General features: G+C 38.8%; 1 protein-coding gene across 6 annotated transcripts in view; it reads right to left on the bottom strand.

Annotated features, from left to right (window-relative positions):
- The window catches only part of cacna1c (calcium channel, voltage-dependent, L type, alpha 1C subunit), a 147,822-nt gene that overhangs the window by 22,073 nt on the left and 102,767 nt on the right, over nt 1-22,982 (bottom strand). For 5 of the 6 annotated variants that reach the window (XM_042402937.1, XM_042402933.1, XM_042402934.1 and 2 more), the window contains 19 exons: nt 22,799-22,950; nt 22,185-22,386; nt 21,879-21,999; nt 21,345-21,459; nt 20,532-20,649; nt 19,844-19,913; nt 19,491-19,623; nt 19,217-19,346; nt 17,955-18,014; nt 17,415-17,521; nt 14,341-14,428; nt 14,020-14,127; nt 13,840-13,892; nt 13,593-13,739; nt 13,252-13,453; nt 12,572-12,730; nt 12,287-12,397; nt 9,184-9,267; nt 2,257-2,430 (listed from right to left, as the gene is read on the bottom strand). In XM_042402937.1, coding sequence (XP_042258871.1) covers nt 2,257-2,430; nt 9,184-9,267; nt 12,287-12,397; nt 12,572-12,730; nt 13,252-13,453; nt 13,593-13,739; nt 13,840-13,892; nt 14,020-14,127; nt 14,341-14,428; nt 17,415-17,521; nt 17,955-18,014; nt 19,217-19,346; nt 19,491-19,623; nt 19,844-19,913; nt 20,532-20,649; nt 21,345-21,459; nt 21,879-21,999; nt 22,185-22,386; nt 22,799-22,950 — 2,334 coding nt within the window. The remainder of the gene's footprint in view (nt 1-2,256; nt 2,431-9,183; nt 9,268-12,286; nt 12,398-12,571; nt 12,731-13,251; nt 13,454-13,592; nt 13,740-13,839; nt 13,893-14,019; nt 14,128-14,340; nt 14,429-17,414; nt 17,522-17,954; nt 18,015-19,216; nt 19,347-19,490; nt 19,624-19,843; nt 19,914-20,531; nt 20,650-21,344; nt 21,460-21,878; nt 22,000-22,184; nt 22,387-22,798; nt 22,951-22,982) is intronic. The other variant, XM_042402936.1, reaches the window with a different exon arrangement.

Raw genomic sequence — 22,982 nt, 5'->3', positions numbered from 1 at the left:
TGTTATTCCTACACTGACTAGTTTTTACTGATTCTAACTTCTAGATTTTATTGGTTCTAAAATCATAGCACTGTGCTGTTCTCCTACCACGGCTCCACACTGTCATAGTCATGGTGAAGAACACACTCTTTACATCCTAGACAGGTAAATCCAGCCTTGCAATGACATTTGACAAGCATTAAAATACTTCAGGAGCCTCGTGAAGTACATCATCTAACTGAGCTGAAGGATTTGGTTGTTCTGTGCTGGTATGGACTGAAATTCTAATAGCTGAAACTGGGCCAGGGAGATTTCCATCAGAGGTAAGCTCTTTTATAAATCACTGATAACAATTCACAACAGATACAGTACTGAAATCCTAGCCTGCAGGCAGATTCCTGTTTCAATAAATCATGCAGGCAAGCTAATTGTTTGTCTCTAATGGAGCAACTGGCCACTGGGAGGAACAATCCGAAGATGACATTCAGGAGGATAAAGATATTACTGTCTAATGCAGCTAACTCCAGGTATAAAAACATATTTTCACGGGAGGCAAATCTCAACTTAACCCTCTGTTTACTTTGAGCTCCCAACACTGTCCTTATCCCAGCAGTCTTTTTTTATTTGCAGAGCTTCTTGCATTGGGCATACAGTGTTTTGCCTCACAAGCTATTTAAACCATCTCATATTTGGAAATGTTGCAGTTTACTCAGAATATGCCTTGGCAAAGTTCTAAAGTACAAGGTTGAGAGGCTCTGTAGCTTTCAAACTGCCTATTGTCCCAGTAGTCATCCACAGGAAATAACTCAATGATGAAATATTCAGCCATCTCGCTGAGTGCTATTCTAATACAGATTTATTTATTTATGCCGCTGCTGCTCCTTCTTCAGGACAAAAAGGCAGAAAACAAAGGCAACATCAGAATTTGTTGAGAAGAGAGTGAAGTACGATGCAGTTTCTACTATACAGCGACTAAGGTTCCTGTATACTATTTACATTTAAACCATATACAGTGGTTCATGCATGTACCAAATCATCAGCAATTAGAACAGCACACAGGTCAATAAAGAAACATCGATATCTAACTATACACTACCACACAAATGCATCAGTATGCATAGTATACCCACAACCTCATACAAACACAACATTTCTATTGTAATGATGTGACAGTAACAGTGACATACTACATCTTTCTTCACTGTAGTAGCACCAGTAAATGTAACCTCCAAAAAACACAAAATCAACCCCATTAATCTCCGAATCTGTTTGTTGCCATGTGTTTTTCCAAGAAGCCATCAGTTCTTTATGCTAATCCCACACAGTGTGCTCCTAAAAAAGAACGTGTCATTCTCCACACATCTTACAGCAGTTTGGGATAACAGATGTCATATATTACTTTTCAACAGAATACATGTTAAAGTCATGTTAAGACAAAAATAACTAAAAAAAATAAAAATGAAAATAAACATCAAAGTTTTGGAAATATGTTTCATACCTATAGGGTGAATGGGGTTTTGGGTACTTTTTTTAAAAGGTAGATGTCACATTTTCCTGGTGACACTGTAGTGTTGACAAGTAACGCAAGATATGAGTTGTCCCAAACTCCACTGACAGATATGCTGAAAATGACACTTCCTTCTAAAGAATGTAAATCAAAATTCTGTGCTGCATGTAATACCACGACTGGACCACAGTGGGCACCATTGCGAGAGTGGGGCAGTGAGCGAGAGAGTTACAGTGACAATAAGTGTACAGAGAGAGAGAGAGATAGAGAGAGAGAGACTGAAGATGAAGTATAGTTTGAATCAATCAGTGAAATCCAAACAAATACACTGATTCATTGATAAATAGATAGATACAAAGATAGATAGACAGATAGATACATAGACAGATGGTAGGCCAGTGGAGAAGAGTGGATGAAAGAGAGAAAGCGTGATTGTGTGGTGACCATGATGGCTTGCACCGATGACGAAGCACTGAAGATACCACATCCATAAGGGGGAGCAAGTTGCAAGCCACAGGGAAGGTGGGGGGGGCAGCGGGCACCATGGCAACAACAATAGCCACTCAAGGAAAGTCACACGACTCCAGTTACACTAAGCCTGTACAATACAGTGTCCTTCACCATACACACACACATAAATAAACGTGTAAAAGTACAAACAACAGCTACATCAATACAGGATGACTCTGTGCATGCTGCAGAAGATGACAGCGGGAGCGACAGAGGAGAGATGACAGGACCAATGAAAAGCCAAAAGTTTTGGATCATACCGTAGTAGGAGGAGGGATGGAAGGATGAAGGGATGGAGGGATGGTGGAGGAGTTAGGGAGGCGGACGTTACCGTCGGAGCGTACCATTGTCCTTACCACAGGGGGGTGAGAGGAGGAAGAGGAGGAGGAGGAGGACGAAGAGGAGGAGGACGAGGACGAGGAGGAGTCAGCTGGCTTTAAGGAAAGGCAACAAAGATCAGCACCAGAGCAGCGCCTTGCGTGTGTATGTCTGTGCATTTACAGTATGTGTGGGTTTTTTTTTTTAGTGTTTTTATGGGAAAAGTAGTGAGAATTTCGCTCTAGCCCAGACAAATAAGGCTAGCGAGTGTTCAGTCTCTGACCAACCCTCACATGGTGGAGAGGTGAAAAATAAATTTCATCTGAGCCGGGAGGGAGAATTCTTTATATTTTATTACTGCATATATATATACTGGCCCCATCTTCTGTGAGGACCACATCAGGCTGATTCACTTAAAAGACTGAAACATGTAAGAAATGTGGGATATTGGGAAATTTCTGTGTGATGCCTTGAGGGCTGAAATAATGAATGATGGTCTTGAGCAGCCGCAGAAGAGAAGAGAGCTGATTGTGTGAGGAGTCTCTGTGCAACATTTATGTGTAGGGTCACTGTCATGTGAGCCGGTGGATTTGTGTGTGGGCCGCCTCTGTAGCTATCTGTTTTTCTTTCTGCCAGCTGAAACTACAGTACAATAACAGTAGTTGACACTCAAGCTACGTTTACCAAAAACATCTCAGCATTAAAAGACAATGCCTGTTTAAAAATACTGAATGTGTTATTCAGGCAATTCTTTGACCTAAAAATAGTCAAGATCCAAGTGAAATTAGAAATGGTTCGGACCTTGTGAAAAGTTAACTTTGTTAACGTCTGTTGTTGTTGTCTCACAGTTGTCAGCTAACCAGACCACAATTTCAGTTGCATCTATTTTCAGGTCAAAGTTGCACCAGAATATCACATTAAAAAGACAGAAGGTTATTATCATCTAATTCAGTCCCACTCTGGACTAAGATGATTTTAGATGCTTTTGGAAATCAGAGCCCACAAGTATTTAGATAACACTGAGAAACAAAACATAACATACTGTAGGGAGACACCCACTAGTCCTCCCTAGTACACAGTAGCAACATTTTAGACTACTAGGAGTGATAGATTAACTAGTAGTTCAATCTATGACTCAGGAGCTGTTCGCTCTGCTTCGGTATTGGCCCTGTTATAATACCTTACCACAAAATTAATGCATCATCACTCCCAATCTTCTCCGAGAAGAAAAGGAGGACCTGACACAGCACAATTAGTGGAAGTACAATTAACTTTGAAGAAAGGAAGAGGCAAGGGGGAAAGATAGTAGGAAGAGACGGAACAAAAAAGAGAGAGAGGGGTAAAAAATTGGAAATAAAAAAATAATCTAGGAAATAAGACTGAAAGGAGAAAAGCCAAAAAAGGAAAGGAAGTTATTTCAAAAGAGAGAGATAAAGCAGGGAGAGGAAGGAGGGGAGAAATGATGCTATTAAAGGAATTCTAACAGGGCCATACATACACCTTTATGGTCATGCACAGTAATGATGGACAATAATGTATCACGTACTACTAATTACACTTGTGTATTATAAGAACATATTTTGTACCCCTTTTCTAATTGTCCAGTAACCAGGGACTGGCTGAGAAAAAATGAGCGTAGAAGAGGCTGTGTGTGTGTGTATCTGTGTGTGTTTGAGAGGAACTGACGTGCATAATGGTGTAAAGGGGAATGAAAGTTGGAAGGGAGGACAACTGTAGGAAGGAAGGAAGGGAGGGAAGAGTGATGGATAAAGGGTAGACGAGGATGAGTCGGAAAGGTGGACGGGAAGAAAAGGAAGGGAGGAAGGACGCAGGGAAGGAAGATGGTACTGATATCACTAAGTGCGGGCTAAGTGAAAAACTGAAGATGTGTGTGTTTGTCTGTGTGTGTTAATTACACAAAGGGCCAGTTGGGTCAATTTAAGCATGATTTAAATCTGGATTTGCTTCAATTTGAAAAGTGAAATCAAAGCCGTGAACCAGACTCAGATTAAACTCAAATCACTCCTCATTATATTTCCCATTATGAACTGACACAAAACAAATTATATAGAGTGCAGTGGACTCGTGGCCCTGGAGGATCCGTGCATTACACGCCATTTTAATTTCAGTAGAAAAACAAAACAGTCATTTTTTAGATAAATTCAGGCTGAACTGAAGTGCAGATGTGAGGTACGAGAGATGCTGCTCACATGATTTATGAACTTAGTGAGATTTAATTTGAGCTGTTTTCTCACATTGCACGTCATTTTTTCGAGCAAAAATTTTTATCAGTTCAATCTGTTCAGTAGGTAACATGGGTTTCTTGAGCACTTTTACCCTTGATTTTTAAGTTTTACACCTTTTGTGCAAGTTGTAAAAACTGCAACATAAAAGTGCATTTTTATTTAATTGTGATGTGCTGGAAGTAAAAAAAAACAAAAAAACAAAACAATTAATTACTAGCATGAGAAACCCATGTTACCCAGCTTGCAATTCAGGTGAGCAAGCAACACCGCAAACAAACGAGAAAGAGGACAGAGATAAACATCCATAAAAGAAGAGTTAAGTGAACTCAAAAAGCTCAGAAGTTGAAGGAGAGAGATAGAGAGGAGAAGAAGAGGCATTCCAAAGAGACAGAAAGAAAAAGAGAGATAGATGCAGTCCATACTGGCATCGTCTGCAAGACACTGCTCAGAGCAAACCACTACCAATCTGTTCACACTACTTCTACTCAAACCAAAAACAAAAGTGTAAAAGAAACCATGTAAGATTTAAGAAGCACCCGCAGGTTGCTGGGGAGACCCAGGATTAAGGAAGTATACTGATTTGATGACCACAAAAAGTGCAGCTAATCTAACAAGCACCCGACACCGCAGCAGAATGGGTGCACTCAAACGGGATATTTTGGCCATTTAATATTTACTAAAGGCAAAGTGATAACATTTTAAAAGCTGGTCTGTTACTGCACTTCACAGTGCACTTAGGAATGCAATCAAAGAGAGGTAGCTATTGGCAAGCTGCTACTATTAGTTTCTAATTGCATTTCTCAGTATGTTAAAAAGCATTCACTTGTGCTTAGTGCCTGATGAAATGCAGTAGCAGGCTAAAATTTAAAACGTAAGTGACAGGGTCCCAGTTCAAAAACAGTCAAGAGTTCTCACGGGATTGAAGTGCGGAGGGTTTCTTAAAAAACAAAAAAAAAGGTAGCTTGGGCATCTCATCACCCAAATCATCAAAAACCATCAGAGAAGAACAAAAAAAAAAAGACTTGGGGCATGCCTTTAGGTTAGGGGTGAGAAAGGAAAATAATGAATCATTCAGAAAGAACTGCAAACCAATCAACCAAATCAATCAAACCAAATCAAAGGTAAACTCCAAAGCAAGGTGTTAAGTGCAACATTAGTCACTTGTATAGATGACAAAGATGTATATCTCTGGCCCAGTGAACCTCAGTTTTAAGGTGGCTAATTGATCAGTGTCAGATCCCAAAAGAGATATTATATCTCAAATTGATTTTTTTTTTTTTTTTTTATCACTCTAACTGCCTTTTTTAAGTGTATATGCATATATTTATGCAGGCATATATTCCTCTCTTTTATCTACACAAGTATACTTTGCTTCAAAAACAGATAAACATATGACTTTTATGTCATTTTTTGATTTCCCTGACATCAAATTCCTGCAAAACCTAACAGCAGAATAACACAGAGTATCAAAGCAGTTTAGAAATTACCCAGTGTTGTTTATAAGAAGCTTTGTCAGCCCCTCATGGGGACAAATGGATTCCCTTTCGAAAGGCATGAAAACAACTGCCAAGCTCATACACCTCTGGGATAAACTAACCTTATTTGTATGCCTGACCAATACTGTCTGAGGTGCAACACTGCATTTCACAATAGGGGAATATACTGGTGTAACCATGTGGATATCCTTTCCTTGTTTAATGGCATCAAACCAGCAGCGTATTTGCAGTTGCCGGTGGGGGACGATTACGGCCAAAACTATACTTAATGTGTATCCCCATGTACTTATATGGTTTTCAATAGAAATTAGTTTATAGTTGATGTTACATAATTGAAGCTTAAATACATAAATGTCTCATTCTAACCCGAGAAGTCCACGTCTGCATGTTCACTGACTTTGTGACTGTGGATATGAATATAGTATAAATAAATTATGATGACAAGATTGATACTGCTTTCATGTAAGTATGAAACTTGAGCCAGCAGATTGTTAGCTTAGCATAAAGACTGGAAACAGGTAGCTTGGCTACCAGCAGATTCATTTAGAAGATAATCCACATAGAGATGTGATAATGTTTTTTGATTGCTTTGTAAAAAAGCACACACAAAGCAAGGCTCATATGTGTGTCTCTATACTGTATAGTGGAGTTGAAAAGTACACAGACAGTGTATCTAAGTTAAACTCACAGAGAGCTGGCTCCACCTGCTGAGCTTCCACTTGAGCTATATCGTACCCCCTGAGGAATTTAGCTGGATGCTTGGTACAGTTTTGCAGACGGAAGCTGTGGCATTAAATGGAATAAAGATATACTTTCTTACAAAAAAATTCTGTCACAGTATAAAGGATGCATGTTTCAATGTGATATTCAGCCCTTTGACCAGTCTGCAAACCAGATCATAGTACATGATTTGCTTCTCTGGAAAATCAGTCCGAACAGCAAATCTTATCCTCTACTAAGGCTACATGAAGTGGAGTTCTGTCCAGTCACACTTTGCAGTTCTCCATGGTTTTCAGACTATTCTCCTGCCAAAGAGCACTTTGAATATCACATGAATAAAACACCAATTATCCCTGAAGTGTAAATAGACACTCAACATTTGACTTGTGTTTGGGATATTCATTCTTATTCAGCTCCACTGTTGACCATAGGGCCTCTATGTGGATAATAAATGAATTCATACATACATTTACATAAATTTTACGGGTCCTGAGTAAATCCATTTATGGATCAAATTGTTCCCCATGTCTGCACATTGCTAATGTTGGAAAAAAAAACAAACAAAAAAAACAAGTGAAACTTGTATTTTTCTCATTTGAATTGAAAGTTTCCCTGGTGATTTATGAATTGAGACTGTTTCACGACCCTTGGGTCAAAACACTATTGTTCAAAAATGAAAATCTGCATTTATTCCTGCATTCCAGAAAAAAAATATTTTCTGAAAACATTATATACAGTACAGTGCCAGGCCTGGACATATCACCTTTATGTCTGTCATGCTATACAGTGTCCATCATGCCAGGGGAATGGACACTATCCCCTGTGGTAATGATAAAAGACCAAATTAAACCAATGTGAAACCAAACCAAGTGCTGAGACAATGCAATAGGTTCTATTGACAAATGCAATAGTTTCTGATGCTACTGATGCTCAGCAGACCGAGGCATGAATACCTATCTGGAGCAGCTTCAAATATTAGAAAACCTGTGCACCCACACTTCAAAACTACAAAAAATAATTTGCACTGCTGAAGATAAACAGAGTGAGGAGGCGCAGGTAGAAGGAGGGTAGAACATGGAGAACAAGTTGGAAAATAAATTTCAGCAGCCTCCATTGTTAAAATCATTACATTCTAGCAAATAATATGATGGAGTAATGATAACATTACCTCCCCATCAATTTAATTTTAAATAGGAAAAGGTTTTTCAGATGTCAAGGATCAAAGTTCTCAAACCCTTCAGAGGATACTGTGCACTGTTTTGATTTCCCTACATCTGGTTGTTTTCACTGCCAGACCTATTCATCCGTCTCTTAAGTTAAAATGTGGTGCAGCTGAAGTTTCCTAATCATTTGAAAGAATGCGAGATGGGTATCGGCACTCAGTCTGTTTGTGTGTGTGGGAATGGCAGAGCAGGCAGGCAGGAAGGGAGGGAGGGAGTTGGACTACTTACGTTAACCTCAGTGATCGCTATGTCAACAATGCTACCCACAACTATCAAGGCATCAAATGTGTTCCATGCATCAACAAAATAATGCTGCGTAGGGGTGGAAAGAACAGAAAAACAACAGAAAAAAAGGACAGAACATAAGACATTTAAAAATGGAAAGAACGGAAATCAAAGGAGAGAGGAGAAAAATAAGATAAAAAACATTATATACATGAGCCCTGGAGCTTTTAGTAGGAGGAGAGAGGGAAAGAATCAACAAAATTAAACGGCAAAAAAAGAAAAGAAGGGGCAGTCTGAAAGAGATGGACAGCAGAAGGAAGAGCAGCGGCGATCGGTCATGCTTGTCCATGAGAGGAAAATGTCAACAACAAGAACAACAGTAAAGAACAAATTGCAACAAAATCACAACTAAAAACGCCCCTGTTGCTGCAGTCAAAAATGAAAGGTATATAAAGCTGTTTGTGATTGGTCAGTGAGTTAGTTCAGTTAGTGAGGGAAGTAAACCTGAGGACATGTCACAGTCTGACAAAAAAAAAAAAAAAGAAAAAGAAAAATCAAGAACCCGACAACATTTGTATTGAGGAAGGAAGACGCTGGTATCTTTTGAGGACGCAAGATAGAAAATCTTGGCTTTAAAAGCTAAACCCTGCCTCTTCTACTTTTAATGAAACCCAGGAAGAAGCTCGTTCTTGTTCAGGAACCCTTGTGGCTGGGTGTCCCCTGAGTGGCAACGGCCATCTTGGAGTTTAGGATGGAGAGAGAAGAGCAGGAGGAGGAGGAGGAAGAAGAGAAAGAGGAAGCAGGAAAAGAAGAAAGAAGTAGAGACGGTACAACACAGAATTGCCACAAAGGAAAGAAGAGTGGCGGGAAATGGAAGATTTAGAAGAAGCGAGAGGACATAAGACAGAGATAGAGAGAGAGAAAGAGACATGGAGAGTAAGAGTGGGCATCGTACTTACGTTGATCTCACTGAGAATGACGTCTATTATGCTGCCAATTACGATGAGGAAATCAAACACATTCCAGGGATCACTAAAGTACCCCTACACAGGATGAGGTGAGCAAGAGGAGGAGGAGATGGAGGAGGGTAAGAAAGGTAGGTTAGAAGGAAAACAACATCTGCCGCCACTACGCAGCTCTATTATGGTGGTATGAGTTTGTACAGTACACTGAGGAAACTGATGAACCAACACATGACAGGACACATCTTAATTCTAATTTCAATTAATAGAATTAACAGGTTTCCTTCACTTTATCTGTTCCTCAGGTGCAGCTGAATTTTCTGCTCTGTTAAGGGTGGCGTGTTAGATAGCGGTTATTAGAATATTCCGCCTGCATCTTGGGGCCATTCGACAAGGCTGTGGCACTGATTGTACTTTGTTTACTTATTGTGGGCAATTCATCATCAACACTGGTACAAAATGAGGATTTATGAAATGCATCTAAACAGCTTCAGGCCAAAACAGTATTATTCAAGCTGGTAAAATGATCGGTACTGTAAATAGAAAGAGCTGCGTCTCAGATAGTTATAATAAACCTGGGTTTATGTTATATCCTGGTTTAGATACTAACAGAAATGCAGTCTAGAGTAAACTTGAGTAACAAACTACAATGACAAGATGTGACAAAGGGATTTTGGAAACTTCCCATATACTGTAAACTAAATGATATATCATTCAGATTCTGGCTGATTGTTTTTTTTTCCATACTTGCACCAATACTATTGCGAGGGATCTGTTAGTATGTCTATCAGATAAGTATGTCTTAAGATGGTACGGGAAGTTGAAGGGGGAAATCAGAAGGATCACAGCTTGAATGCGATGAAATGTGAGGCCTCTACATCTACATTTTTTGGTAGTCATATTTTACACTCACTATATTCTGTAGTTAACCTATACAATAATTGTTCAACTTTCTACACAAAAACGTGAGGTTGTACAATATGTACAAACAAATCCAACTCAGATTGGTTTGATTAAATAGGCTTGAATGCCACTAAACTGATATAGAGGGATGCTGAGAGAAGATCAATCATACTGGTCCATTTTAAGCCTTTCATCTGTCATCAGCAGCTGAACTGTCATCTTAACAGACATAACTCAACTACCCCTGTGGCATCATCCACATGTTACAAGATGTCTCAGGACTCTGATGTGTATTTAATTTGTTGCTTTCAGGTATAACGATATCAATGTAAAACTGAAATTGAACATTAGTAAAACGGAGTTCAGCATTATTATTTAAAAGCTGATATATTGATTGATTAAACATCAGTTCACACATGACTTTTAAAACAGTGAGTTGGGAGGAAAATTGGGGATTTCCAAGAACTATTGGGCACCAAAATGTGCTTAGATATTCAGAACCATACAACACAATAAAAACAGAAAGACAACTGTAAGAAATCTGTGTAACTGTAGCTGTTCCAAGGGGGAAGGCTGTGTAAAAATGAAAGGCATTAGCATAAATCTTCTCCATAAGGCAAATATTACTGCAGCTGATTCCAGGTGTGTGTTGACGGCTGTCCTCCCTTGTAAGCGGCTGTTTAAAGGAAGAGTTTATTAAAGTCAAACAAACTGAAACAAAGTACATTACACACTGCCTGTTTCTTTTCAGCATTGTTCAGTACGGCTTGGGATTGTGTCATCACGCTGTGCTTTAGTTTATGAATTAGACATATGTTTACTAATCATAGAGATTCACAACTCTACTAGAGTAACCATGATATGCTCCTTTTTTTTCAAAAAAGAGAGAAAATTGAAAAAGCTTTAATTGTTAATGTTTAATTTGCTTTACCACAGGTAAATACTACATAGCATAACATGCATGCATGATGCGGTGCAGCGTGGCGTCAATTCCAAGCCGTAAAGGTTGTTGAGTTGTGTCTAAAAATACAGCAAAGCATGCTTTATGTCACTAAGACCAAATGGTTCATTATTTTCAAAAGTCATTACAAGATATCCATCTTACATCCGTCTTAATCAATAGACACAATTATAACAACATGATTTTGATTTTGGAACTAATTGGAAAAACAAAACAAATAAGTTTTAATTAGTAGTTAAAAACCTTTGACTATGAAATACTGATCGTTTTGTGGATGATTAATTCCACCAACTGAGCAAATCATTTCACATACAAAATAAAGAAAAAGTAAAACACAGTTGTAAAATTTGTTTGAATTCAAACCCTCTGATCATTTAGTATCTGCTTACAACGTGCTGGTTCAAATGAGCCTAGTGTGTAAAAGTGACACTGGTGCTGTTGCTAAGTATCCTGGAAGGAAGGCTAAAAAAAAGAAGAGATTACCCTTAGCAGACGGTTTGATTTCACCTTTATATTTCTCCAGCTCACTTCAGTGTATTCAAAAAGAAACTGTATGACTGTAATGTTATAAGTGCCACCAATGTCTTTAACATATAATCAGTGAGATGAAGAACAGGGGCTGATTGCCACTGATTTTTGGTTCAAAAGAATCAATAAAAAAAATCATCATCGAAACTTGATGTTCTTGTTTCTTATACTTGATTACAATACTATGATTTACAAACTATGCTCTTGCTATTGATTGTGTTCAAGGTTTTTTTTTTTTCACAAACCCTGCTGTAACAGAGGGAAGCATTCCCATCTGTTACTGTTTAAATAGCTGTTGTACCAGGAAGTTCTCAGATTGGACCAATAAACCCACACAGCTACACAGCAACAGCAAGGAAACAATAGAGCAGTGAGATTAAAATCTACGATAATGTCCAATCATGTTTTAAATCCATAATATCATAATTATCATCTGGAGGAAATTAAATAAGTATCAAGGATAGGCAGTTCGATGTTGGTGAGCAGTTATATGCAATAAATGTGATTCAATGCCTAGAATATATTTGTCTATTCTAATCTAATCTATTTTACTATTATTTATTTATGATTGTAAGTAACTAGTTGTACATTCGTGCTTTTTATTCTACTCTAACGTACTGAGAGATACTGTTTTCTTTGCTGCTCTGTTTTATTCTACTGTACTGTTCTCTGTATTATTCTATTCTGCAGCAAGAGAAGTGGACCTACCCTGGGTTTGAAGGCGATCAGTTTAAGGATCATCTCCACGGTGAAGAGTCCAGTGAAGAGCATGTTGAGGATGTTCATGGCATCATTGAAATTTTTGGTCTGTCCATGATGCTGCAAGGACACACAACAAACACACGCAAACAATTCAATAATGTCCACGGATAACGGGAGTTTGATGGGAGTTGTCATTCATAAAAGGATTGACTGTAATATTTCCCTATTTTAAATTTATGTGTACTTGTATTTGTCTTTGTCTTTGAATGTGTTTGTGTGACTGAGACTCACTTGCATGGCCAGACAGATGGTGTTGAGAAGGATGAGTGTGAACATCAGGTATTCAAAGTAGGTGGAGTTTACCACATACCACACCTTGTACTGGTAGGGGTTCTTAGGGATGTAGCGACGCAATGGACGGGCCTTCAAGGCATACTCCACACACTGACGCTGTGAAAAACACACACACACATACACACAAATGTTGACTTTTGCCTTTAACTGATGTAGTTCCCCAACTTTTTGTCACTCAGTTTCTTTGTACTCAGACCATCATGGGAGAAAAGCTGCAGAATTGACTTCTGGCAGTTGAAAAAAAAAAGCCTTTTCCATCCCAAACTATTCCTCCATCTCCTCTCTGCATTTCCGGGCTCTTGCTAAGACCTGCACCAGCAGAGAACCCAGCTGCAAGGACTTGGCCAAGCCCCTTTTTTAAGCTTTACTTATCTTCTGTCAGAGCTACTGCAGCTCCTTCCTGGCTTGACTCCTGAAGTAGTTCAGCCTCTAAAACTCATGTACCCTCTCCAGATTCTTTCCCCCACTGCCTGGCCTCTATTCCCTCTCCCTTGTGTCTCCTGAATGACAAAATGACTTTCCCACTTCAGTCAGAACAGCGAAGTCGCTCCCTGTTTTCTAATGTAACCTGAAAACTGTCAACATTCAGTAATAACTTTATATAAAACACACTTTACCTGGTTCTTGTCCAGCTCACAGTTCTTATATTCCTGCTCTCCTTGCTCCTGGAACGTGACGATGACGAAACCGACGAAGATGTTCATCATGAAGAAGGCGATGATGATGATGTAGATGATAAAGAAGATGGAGATGACCACGCGGTAGTTGTAGATGGGCCCGACATCCTCAGTGTGAGAGTCTATGGCCCGGTACAGTAACCTGAGGGAGGGAAGATTCATTGCTCCAGTTAAAAGCTTTTATTAGTAGAATAGGATAGGACACCAGGACATTCCTGAAAAAGCAAAAACAATATGCATATCAATATAAATGTGTATTGTGTTTGTATGGAGACACAAACCCTGGCCAGCCCTCAAAGGTAGACACAGCAAACAGGGCCATCATGCCATTCAGGACATCGTCAAAGTTAAAATCATTGTTCTCCCACTTTCTCGGGGCTCTTTCAGGCTTCCCCACATCACCGTTCTTATACGTGATGTAGAAACCTCTGTAAATGCACAAACACACACATATTAATGTGTTTATCCAGCAGCAGTTATGCTATTAGAGATATATTAACAAACCTGTGTGCAGGAAGGATCTCTTACCTGCAGTCTGCCTGAGTCTGTTTAGAGGAGTCAGAGCAGAAGAAGAACTTGCCCTGATGGACAAACATAGAGATATTAGAAATTTAGATTGTAAACATGTCATTGCCACTGATGACATTTCATGAGGCTTGCAGACAGCTCTAGGGGAGCCTCTTCTTTTTTCCCTCCTGTCCTCTTTACCTTGAAGAGTTGTACTCCGATACAGGCGAACATGAACTGGAGCAACGTGGTGACAATGACGATGTTTCCGATGGTCCTGATGGCCACAAACACGCACTGCACTACATGCTGGAAAACACAAAGAAAAGTGATTGTGAGTATACGGGTATGTGTGCATTTTAAGAGTCAGTAAATATTTCAATCAGTTTAATATTGCAAAACTTTCCCTCCAGACAATTTACTGAAGTGCAAGCACCAATTGTATTTATTTCCACAGTCCACTGCAAGAAGAGAAGAGAGTAGGACTGTGTTTTGTTTTTTTTTAGGTGTGGGTGTGCTGACCTTCAGCCCCTTGGCTCTGTTGATGGCCCTCAGTGGTCTGAGCACTCGCAGAACTCTCAGGATCTTCACCACATTAATTGCACTGGACCTGAAACATACAGTGGATTAAATTACTGACTAGTCAATCTGATGAAATATGCATTCTATAGTTAATAAAAGGCATATTTGCAGGTATGGAACAGCACACATCTTATGATACTTTCAATAGTATCTGTGTATAAGACTGTGAACACAAGAGTGAGTCAAAGAATCTCTGTGAAGATTGTAACAACTCAACACACAAGCTTTAAACTTGAAAACTGAAGCAAAACCACATCTAAAACTCAAAGAGAGGAATGATACAAAATAATCCTTGAAAGCTCAGAGATTAATTAAGCTTAAATTGCACAAAGACGAGAATATATGTTTACATAAATCTTTAATCATCACTTTTGATTAACATCATGTTTGCTAAAAGTATTCTAACTTATTTTATCTACCCTCGGGTGTGTTAAATAATGTTTTCAGATTTTTAAAAATCATCTGAAGAAGTGCACATATTCACAAAGCAATTACACACATGCTTGTTTAGCTACAATCATGTGAGCAGACAAAAACACTGGGTTATAGTCTGTTATGGCACATTTTAGAAATCACTAATCACTTTTTGGACTGATAGTTGCACCTCAGGATGTTAAGAGCATTGATAATACATCTAAAATGTTGCCCAGTGTTACAAGAGGCTGTAGCTGCTATTATATGCAACACAATCCATAAAAAATACACACAGGGACAAACATACAAACACAGCACAGATATTCATAAAAATGCACACCAAAAATAGACTAATACATATGACACATGGACAAACACACATGTACAGCACTGACATACAAACACAAAGACTCATACAGACATTTACAGGCAAACAGAGAGTTATTGTGCTGTAAGAGAGTGTCAGTACAAGCCAAAGATCAAACAGTGTGACCTTTTAAAGGAAGTGGTTCAAAAAAAGTTTTACATAGTAACCAAAACAATCAAATGAATACCTTGACATTTTGAATTTGATAAATACGTGAGAAAAGGTTTGAACTTTGTCGCCTCAATAATCTGAACTCGGCTTCCCCTGTGTCGTTATTCCTAAATTACATTAACAGGTTTCAAACATGCTAAAAATACATCATGCCTGTACAGGATATTTTCCTTTTAATTTTAGTGTGGAAAGCTAATAAGTCAGTTAATTGATGGACAAATACAAAAACCTTTTCCCACAGTGAAAAAAGTGGAAGAAAAATGTGTTTTCAAAATGTCACTGTATTTTTTTAAGGGGAGGGACTTTTTACAAGGTTAAAGGGAGTGACACTATTCTGTGCTACTTAAGGTAAGGAAAAAGTAAGCAAGGAAGTAAGTAAGGAAAAGGCCCATTGTGCAACTTTTGACACAGGAAGGTAAAGTTTAAAGGCAGTTAAAGGTAGTTCACGTGGAGTAGGATGTTATCAGTTACATATCACAGTCAAACCAGCTGTGAGGATATCTTGTACTGATGCAGTGATACACTTTTTCCAAATGTCAAAGGAAATTTAAACAGACCTTTTGAATGTAACAAAAGATTAAAATGTCTGCTGTGTGCTTTGACTGACTGGGCTTAAGGGGATGAGGAATGTGTTTACATTATTCACCAACCACTTGATCACAAGAAATACTCCCATCAGAAAGCAAAAATAGATATGAGTTCTTCAGATACTGTCTCATGTTGGCGAAGTTCTTTAATGTTTACTGATTTCAGCCATATTTCCTGCTGTCCAGACACATTATGAGACTATTCAGGATGACAGCAGTAGTAACTGATCCTTCATCTAGGTAGATGTTTTCTATATTTAGTCGTTTATTTGACAAATGCATTTAATTTGCACATTTAAAGACTAAAGCCTCTCCTGCTTTCTGCCTTTTTGCAGTGTTACTTCAAGCACTTAGATGGGAACGAGGCATAAGTGATGTGTAGATCCACTATATACTGCAAAGAAATACTATAGTAATAACAATAAAACAATAAATAATAAAACAGTAACAAGCAGTCCACAGACTCTACTTAATGTCATACCAACACAATTAATTTGACTGTGATATTCAAGAAATATCCCACACACTCACTACCTTTAACAAGCAAAAAACACTGAGTTTTAGCATTCAGGTGTCATTTCTATTGCCCAGGAGAGTTCAGTTTATCCAGAAATAAGAACTGAATCTGACCTGCTCCCAAATCTATGACAAAGGACAGATGAACAAACCCATTAACATTAATTAGATATGGAGGGTGAAAACAGTATCAGAGGACCCAGGATACTTTACCCAAAGAAAACACATTTTCTGGTTCAAAACCTGTTATTGTTGTCTTTAAAGAGTTTACAGATTAGAATATGTTACTAATTTTTTTTATTGCTTTAGGGGAGGTTTCAACTAAACTCTCCAGGACCAGAGAAATACCAAATCAAAAGAGTGACAGTTTTACACAATTAAGGTAAAGGTCTGTTAAGGGGGTTATTAATACGGACTAATATGGACTTACGTCGAGAAGTCTAGTCTATTAAGCATTAGAGACAGAGAGTGTAGTATAGCATATTAAACATCAGAAATATCACAGCATTCCAAGGAGTTATTAGCTACAGGAAGCAGAGAACATCTTTAATAAACATCACCAAAAAGAGAAAGGATTGGGGAGTAATGGAGTGTAAAGTTGTTAAAGAGTAGAGAGAAGTGTGAAGCATGGGGTAATTTACAAACTAAAACATTTCTCCACTTAGCCACTTGACAACTTGATTTGTGTGTTTTTTGGACTGTAGTGTCTCACAAACTACTTGCTATCTGGATAACTGATTCTAGCATGTAACAACACACATGTACTGTATGTCTGATTTTACTGTGAGCTTCACTGATGTTACTTGCAAAATAATGTTAATATAATAAGTGCAGAAATTTTTGATTAAAATGCCAAGGATGTGAATCGTTAAAGCTTCAATAGACATGTATTTTAAATGACACAAGAGTAAAAAAAACCCAAAGAAAACATGCAACATAAAACATTTTGTTGCACTCACTGTATTCCAGAGGAGATGAGGGACACACTGACCACCACCAGGTCCAGAATGTTAAAATAGTTCCTACAGAATGAACCTTTATGGAGGAAGGCTCCGTAGGCTGTCATCTGCAATGGTCAAGGTTCACAATTTAGGGTCATTTAAAGAAGTATCAAATCACAGTTTAGTAGTGTACATGGGGGGCACTTAAAATAATTCCACTAGACATGCAGAGGGTCGTGATACTAACCACTTTACCTCTAACCCTGAGCAGGCAAGGTTAAATATTAAATAATAGTTCTGTCTTTGTTTTAACTTATACTGAACATGAGAAGCACTTCCTACTGAGGACACATACTTAAAGCAAATTTGAGAGCTGATCTCTACATACGTCACTTAAAACCTTCATACCAGGCATATAACCATGTTATATCAAACATCAAACATAATTTGCTGGCATGTCAGCAGTACCAGGCTTGGGATCACTTGAAAATAAAGACAGCACAAATTAATAACTAATCCTGCAATCCTACATAAATACAGAATAATATTGAAAACTACCTTAAGAATAATCTCTATGGTGAAGAGTCCAGTGAAGACATGGTCTGCATAGCCCAGGATCTGAAACAACACGAAGAGCATGATTGTTTTCAGTTTAGAGTTATCATTTCAACAATACTGGACTAATATAGACTAGAATATTATGGAGAACACCATAAATATATATTAGCAAACGAACAAAAACAAAAAAAAAATAAACCTAGTGTAGAGAAGATGTCATAGCATAGCTTTAGACAGCAAATTAAGTCATTAGTGCTACCATAATAAGTTAATATTCTCAGAAGAATATTAAGAAACAATGCTTTTCAAATTTGGCTCAAAGTCACTCTTTAGAACTGGACTTATAGTCAACTCTGGCATGGTCTTGGATATAACATCTCAACATAATACTGAGGTTCAGGGCTAAGGATAATTAATTCTGAATTGACTATAATAGACTTAGAGCAGAGCAGCATCTGAAAGACAGGATGTATTATTTCATTAAGGTTTCAGACTGAGGTTAACTGAGGTAGACTAATACATAGCGGCCTATACCATAGCCAAGGAAAATACAATAAAACAAATCTTTAATAGCCCCCCAGAGGGATTTGTCTTGCTCACTGAGAGAGGAAACAATGTACAGCACACACAGTACTATTTCTTTACATTAGACTACACCTCATACATTACAGCCATAAACACAAAACAATTAACATATAAACAATAAGGTGATGCTCTATTAATGTGTACAACCTCAATGCAGATATATCTACTGTACAAACAGTCCATGTTTTGGTCTTTTAGAGTTGGGCTTAAGACTGAAAATACAGACTCTACTGTTATCTGCAATTTGCCTGGTATGTGGGTTAACAAGACACCTGAGGGGTATAATGAATTAATTCTTTGACTATATCATATTTGCTGTATGTGTATATTACAGTATTATAGTCTTAATTTACCAGCATGGCTTTAAAAAGAGTGAAACAGATGCAACAAAGCATAACGGGCGTGTCACATCTTCTTAACATGAAGTTAATCACAGTTACAGTACTCTGGGAGAAATCTCATTAAGTATAAAAGGCCAGTCACAATAAGCTTCTGCTCCTCTATATGTTGCTGTCGGCTATAATCCATTTAGTACAGAATGAGTGTGTGTGAGCAGCTAATGACAGCTACAACGTGTGCTTCTTTCTGCGTATTAATGTACATTTGGCCTCATGTGTGTATATACTGTACGTGCACTTTCCCAATTTTTTTTTTTTTTTTTTGTTGGTGTGTGTTACCTGGTTTCTGAAGGAGTCATTCTTGACTGGATCCTCTGCTGCCAGACTGATGCTGCTGAGCAGGATGAAGAAGAGGATGAGGTTGGTGAAGATGTTGTGGTTGACGATCTTATGGCACAGAACCCTGAATCTACAAAACAGAGTGATAGAAACAGAGAAACGGAGGGGTTGAGAGACAAATTGAGTGAATCGTTTTGTAGTTTCAATTAGGCTAAAAATAACAAGAAAACCAGATGAAAGTATAGAGAGAGAGAGAACTGCAGTCTCTTCTTACTTGTTGGTGTGGCTGAAGACGAAGAAAGCACGGGCCTCCGGCATGGGAACAGCCTTCTCCTTCAGCTGAATGTCGGACAACGGCCGCGGCCTCGGACCCACTGGCATTTCTGGCTCATCATCGTCCTCATCTCCTAATGAGAGGGAGGACAAGAAGAAAGGGGAGAGAGGAGACACGAGGAGAGGAGAACAAAGAAGAGGAGAGGAAGGAAAGTGAACCACCAGGGAACTCACATGGACTTGTATGGTTGCTAGCAAGGCAACAATGTCATTTTCATCCATTCCTTCATCTTCTCTACTCATTCACTCATTCCTCCATACACACATCTGGTTTGTGGCTGGGCTGTGTATTACCTATGTAATCATTAGCAGGATATGGATTCTTCTCTTCACTCTCATCTCCACAGTAGTCATCCATGTTGATCTGCAGAAGAAGAACATTGCATTTATGCACCATTTCATTCATTTCTCTGACAACATACTCACTAATGCTACACAAAGACTGGATGTGATGACATATGTCAAGTCCATGGATTTTATTCATTTTCTATGGAGAACAGGAGATGCGGCCACATGGTGCATGATAGATACAGTGCAGCCTCAACTTTATGCAAATGAGTCCGTCCAGTGCAACACACCTGGCTCATGAAACTCAGATCAAACTGTCAAACTAGGCAGTGCTGATCAAATATGAATCCAGATTATGTTACTGAATTGCCTATTTCTCGCCTCAAATATTTTCAGAAACATATTTTAGTGTACTGTTTAGCTGTAACATGAGAAAACTTTTGACCAGGCCACCGTTTTTTCCTGCTTGAAAACAGACGAGCTAAAACCAAGAGCCGCCAAATTCACAGTACATCTATCCAATCCACTGCAGTGTTTCCATAGTAAGCTACGTCATTTTTTGTAGAGAAAAAAGTGATCCATCATGATCGTGGAGGAAAGAGCACCGCCCACCAACTGGAGCGTTTAGCGGTCCCAGATGCGTCCTCGCTGGAGGTGATTTGCACGCCGCATTACTCAACTGCTTGCTGTGTACCTTAGTGGCAGTGTTGATCTCTCCGTCAGATGTGATTGACTTCAGCTCTATCTTCTCCTTCTTCTCCTCCTCGAGAGGAGGCTTCTCGTTGTCATGACGCTTCTCTGGACTGGCGAGCCTGGAGAAAAAGGGAGAAAGGGGATCGGCATCTTTCTCATTCTCCTAAACCTAGCCGTGTTAGCCCCTCTGCTTATCCATAGATTTGTATTGAATAACATATACATTAACACCAGAAGAAAAAAATAAACAATGAGATTTTCAATGATGGGGTGTATTTCAGTCGCAGAGGGTGGCTGTATCATTCGAATCAATCAATAAGATACTAGGCAGGAAAATGATTGTTTTCCATTACACTTTTTCCTCAAATCAATACTGGTTGCTACCAAGAAGGAGATATTTAATGATTTGTGCCAGTGAGGGGAGCATTATCTTCCTCAGCTGTACTAAAATCTCAAATTATGATTGCTGACAAATTGCCTTTGTAGGCAATGAGAAGCTAAAATTACCCAATAAAATCTGTTTAGACAGAAAAGTAAAGCAGGCAAATGTCAGCTTGTCTTAAAACCTGATAATATATACATGTTGTAATTGTTAAGCATTTTCAGTTCTTTGATTTCACACAATATCAGCATCCTTCAATGCCTCTGTGCATCACTGACTGCCATGGATGCTGTAAATTAAAGCTCTTTCTGTAGGGTTTGGTCAAGCTACCACAACTTCTCTCCCCTACCATTTTTTTGGTGTTACTCTCTTCCTCGCTTTCTTTTCCTCAGCTCTCTGACTACATGCCTTTCTTTCAATGTTCCACTTTACCTGGCCAGTTTTTTCCTCTCCTTCTCCTCCTCTTCCTCTTTCTGGGCGGATGTTAGACTCTCTGCGTCTGCCAGATTGTCCACAGCGATGGCCAAGAAGACATTCAGTAGGATATCTGGTCAGGGGGTGATATTAAGGATTTTGTAGACTCATCGGATCATCAGTATAGCTTCTTGAAAACAATCCAAGTAGGCTAAATGAATAATTTGTAACCTTTACTCTAACCTTTCTTCATCTGAAAGAAAAGTAATTTCTCAAATAGAGATGCTCAAAGACCCACAGTAAACTGTTTTTCGCTTCATGGATGTATAAACCCATGCAAAACACATCCTTCCATTTTGCAACTGTATTTTAAAAAAGAGGTTAGAAATCAGATCTGATTTAATTCAAATCACATTCAGTCATATTGTGACCCATTTGACAGGATAGAATTGATCAGTATCCGAAAACAAATTTGGCTGTCAATCTTCCATATCCACATAATCTACGCCTATGTGCAGCTGTCTCATGTAGACCTATTTTGTGACAGGATACAGTTTCCGCAGATGAAGAGGATGATGAAGTAGATGCAGACCAGCATGCCGGGGAAGGACGGCCCACCATACGCCATGATGCCATCATACATCACAGAGTTCCAGTCTTCTCCAGTTAAGATCTGTAGAGACAGAAATAAATGGAATAAAAATCTAATCGGCAAAAAATTTAAAAAATCGGAAAGAAGTTATTTCACCCTTGCTACAGTGACAGATTATACTTCATTTCACTATAAAACTCATATAATCTCAAGGACACAAGCAGAAAATGTGAGTGCATAGAGAAGACAATATGCAGTATCATTACCTGAAACACAGTGAGCAGAGACTGGGGGAAGTTGTCAAAGGTGCTGCGTCGGGTCTCGTCGAAGTTGAACTTTCCCCCAAAGAGCTGCATGCCGAGCAGGGAGAAGATGATGATGAAGAGGAACAGCAGGAGCAACAGGGAAGCGATGGAGCGAACAGAGTTTAGCAGGGAGGCCACCAGGTTGGACAGGGAGTTCCAGTATCTAGGGGAAGAGATGTTCAGTTGAAATTGTAAACTCTATCAAGGCCAATATGTATGCATGTGCAAAAACAAAAGTAGATATAGCTGTAAGAGCACATAAATAAACTTTCAACTCTCACAATACGCACTCAATTTGACTTTGTTTTCCAGTTAAATGTGTCATTGGCTTTTTATAACGTGTTGTAAGTCAACACATCACTCTCTGTTTCCTCTACAGTGAGTGCAAGATCGTGCATCCTGAAGACATTTGGTAATACAATAGTTCCTATTGCCTTTCATTGTTCAGTACTGCAGTAGGTGACTTACAGATGGGTTTGTATGTGTGTGTGTGTGTGCACAGAAGGACAAATGGATACACACTCCTTGTCAGCAAAACTCTGCTCAAAGTCAATATTATAAGTGTCTTTATTAACCTGGTTATTTTGAAGATTCGCAGCAAGCGTACGCAACGCAACACAGAGATGCCGAGAGGAGACATGATCTTAGTTTCCACCAGAATGGTCTCAAGAATTCCTCCACATACAACGAAGCTGTCGAATCGATTGAAGAGCGAAACAAAGTATGCCTGTGGAGAGAGAGTTAAATCAAAGAATTCAC

Source organism: Thunnus maccoyii, chromosome 23, assembly GCF_910596095.1.
Source record: "Thunnus maccoyii chromosome 23, fThuMac1.1, whole genome shotgun sequence".
In the NCBI taxonomy this organism is placed as follows: Eukaryota; Metazoa; Chordata; class Actinopteri; order Scombriformes; family Scombridae; genus Thunnus; species Thunnus maccoyii.
This window is presented reverse-complemented; position numbering and strand designations above follow the sequence as displayed.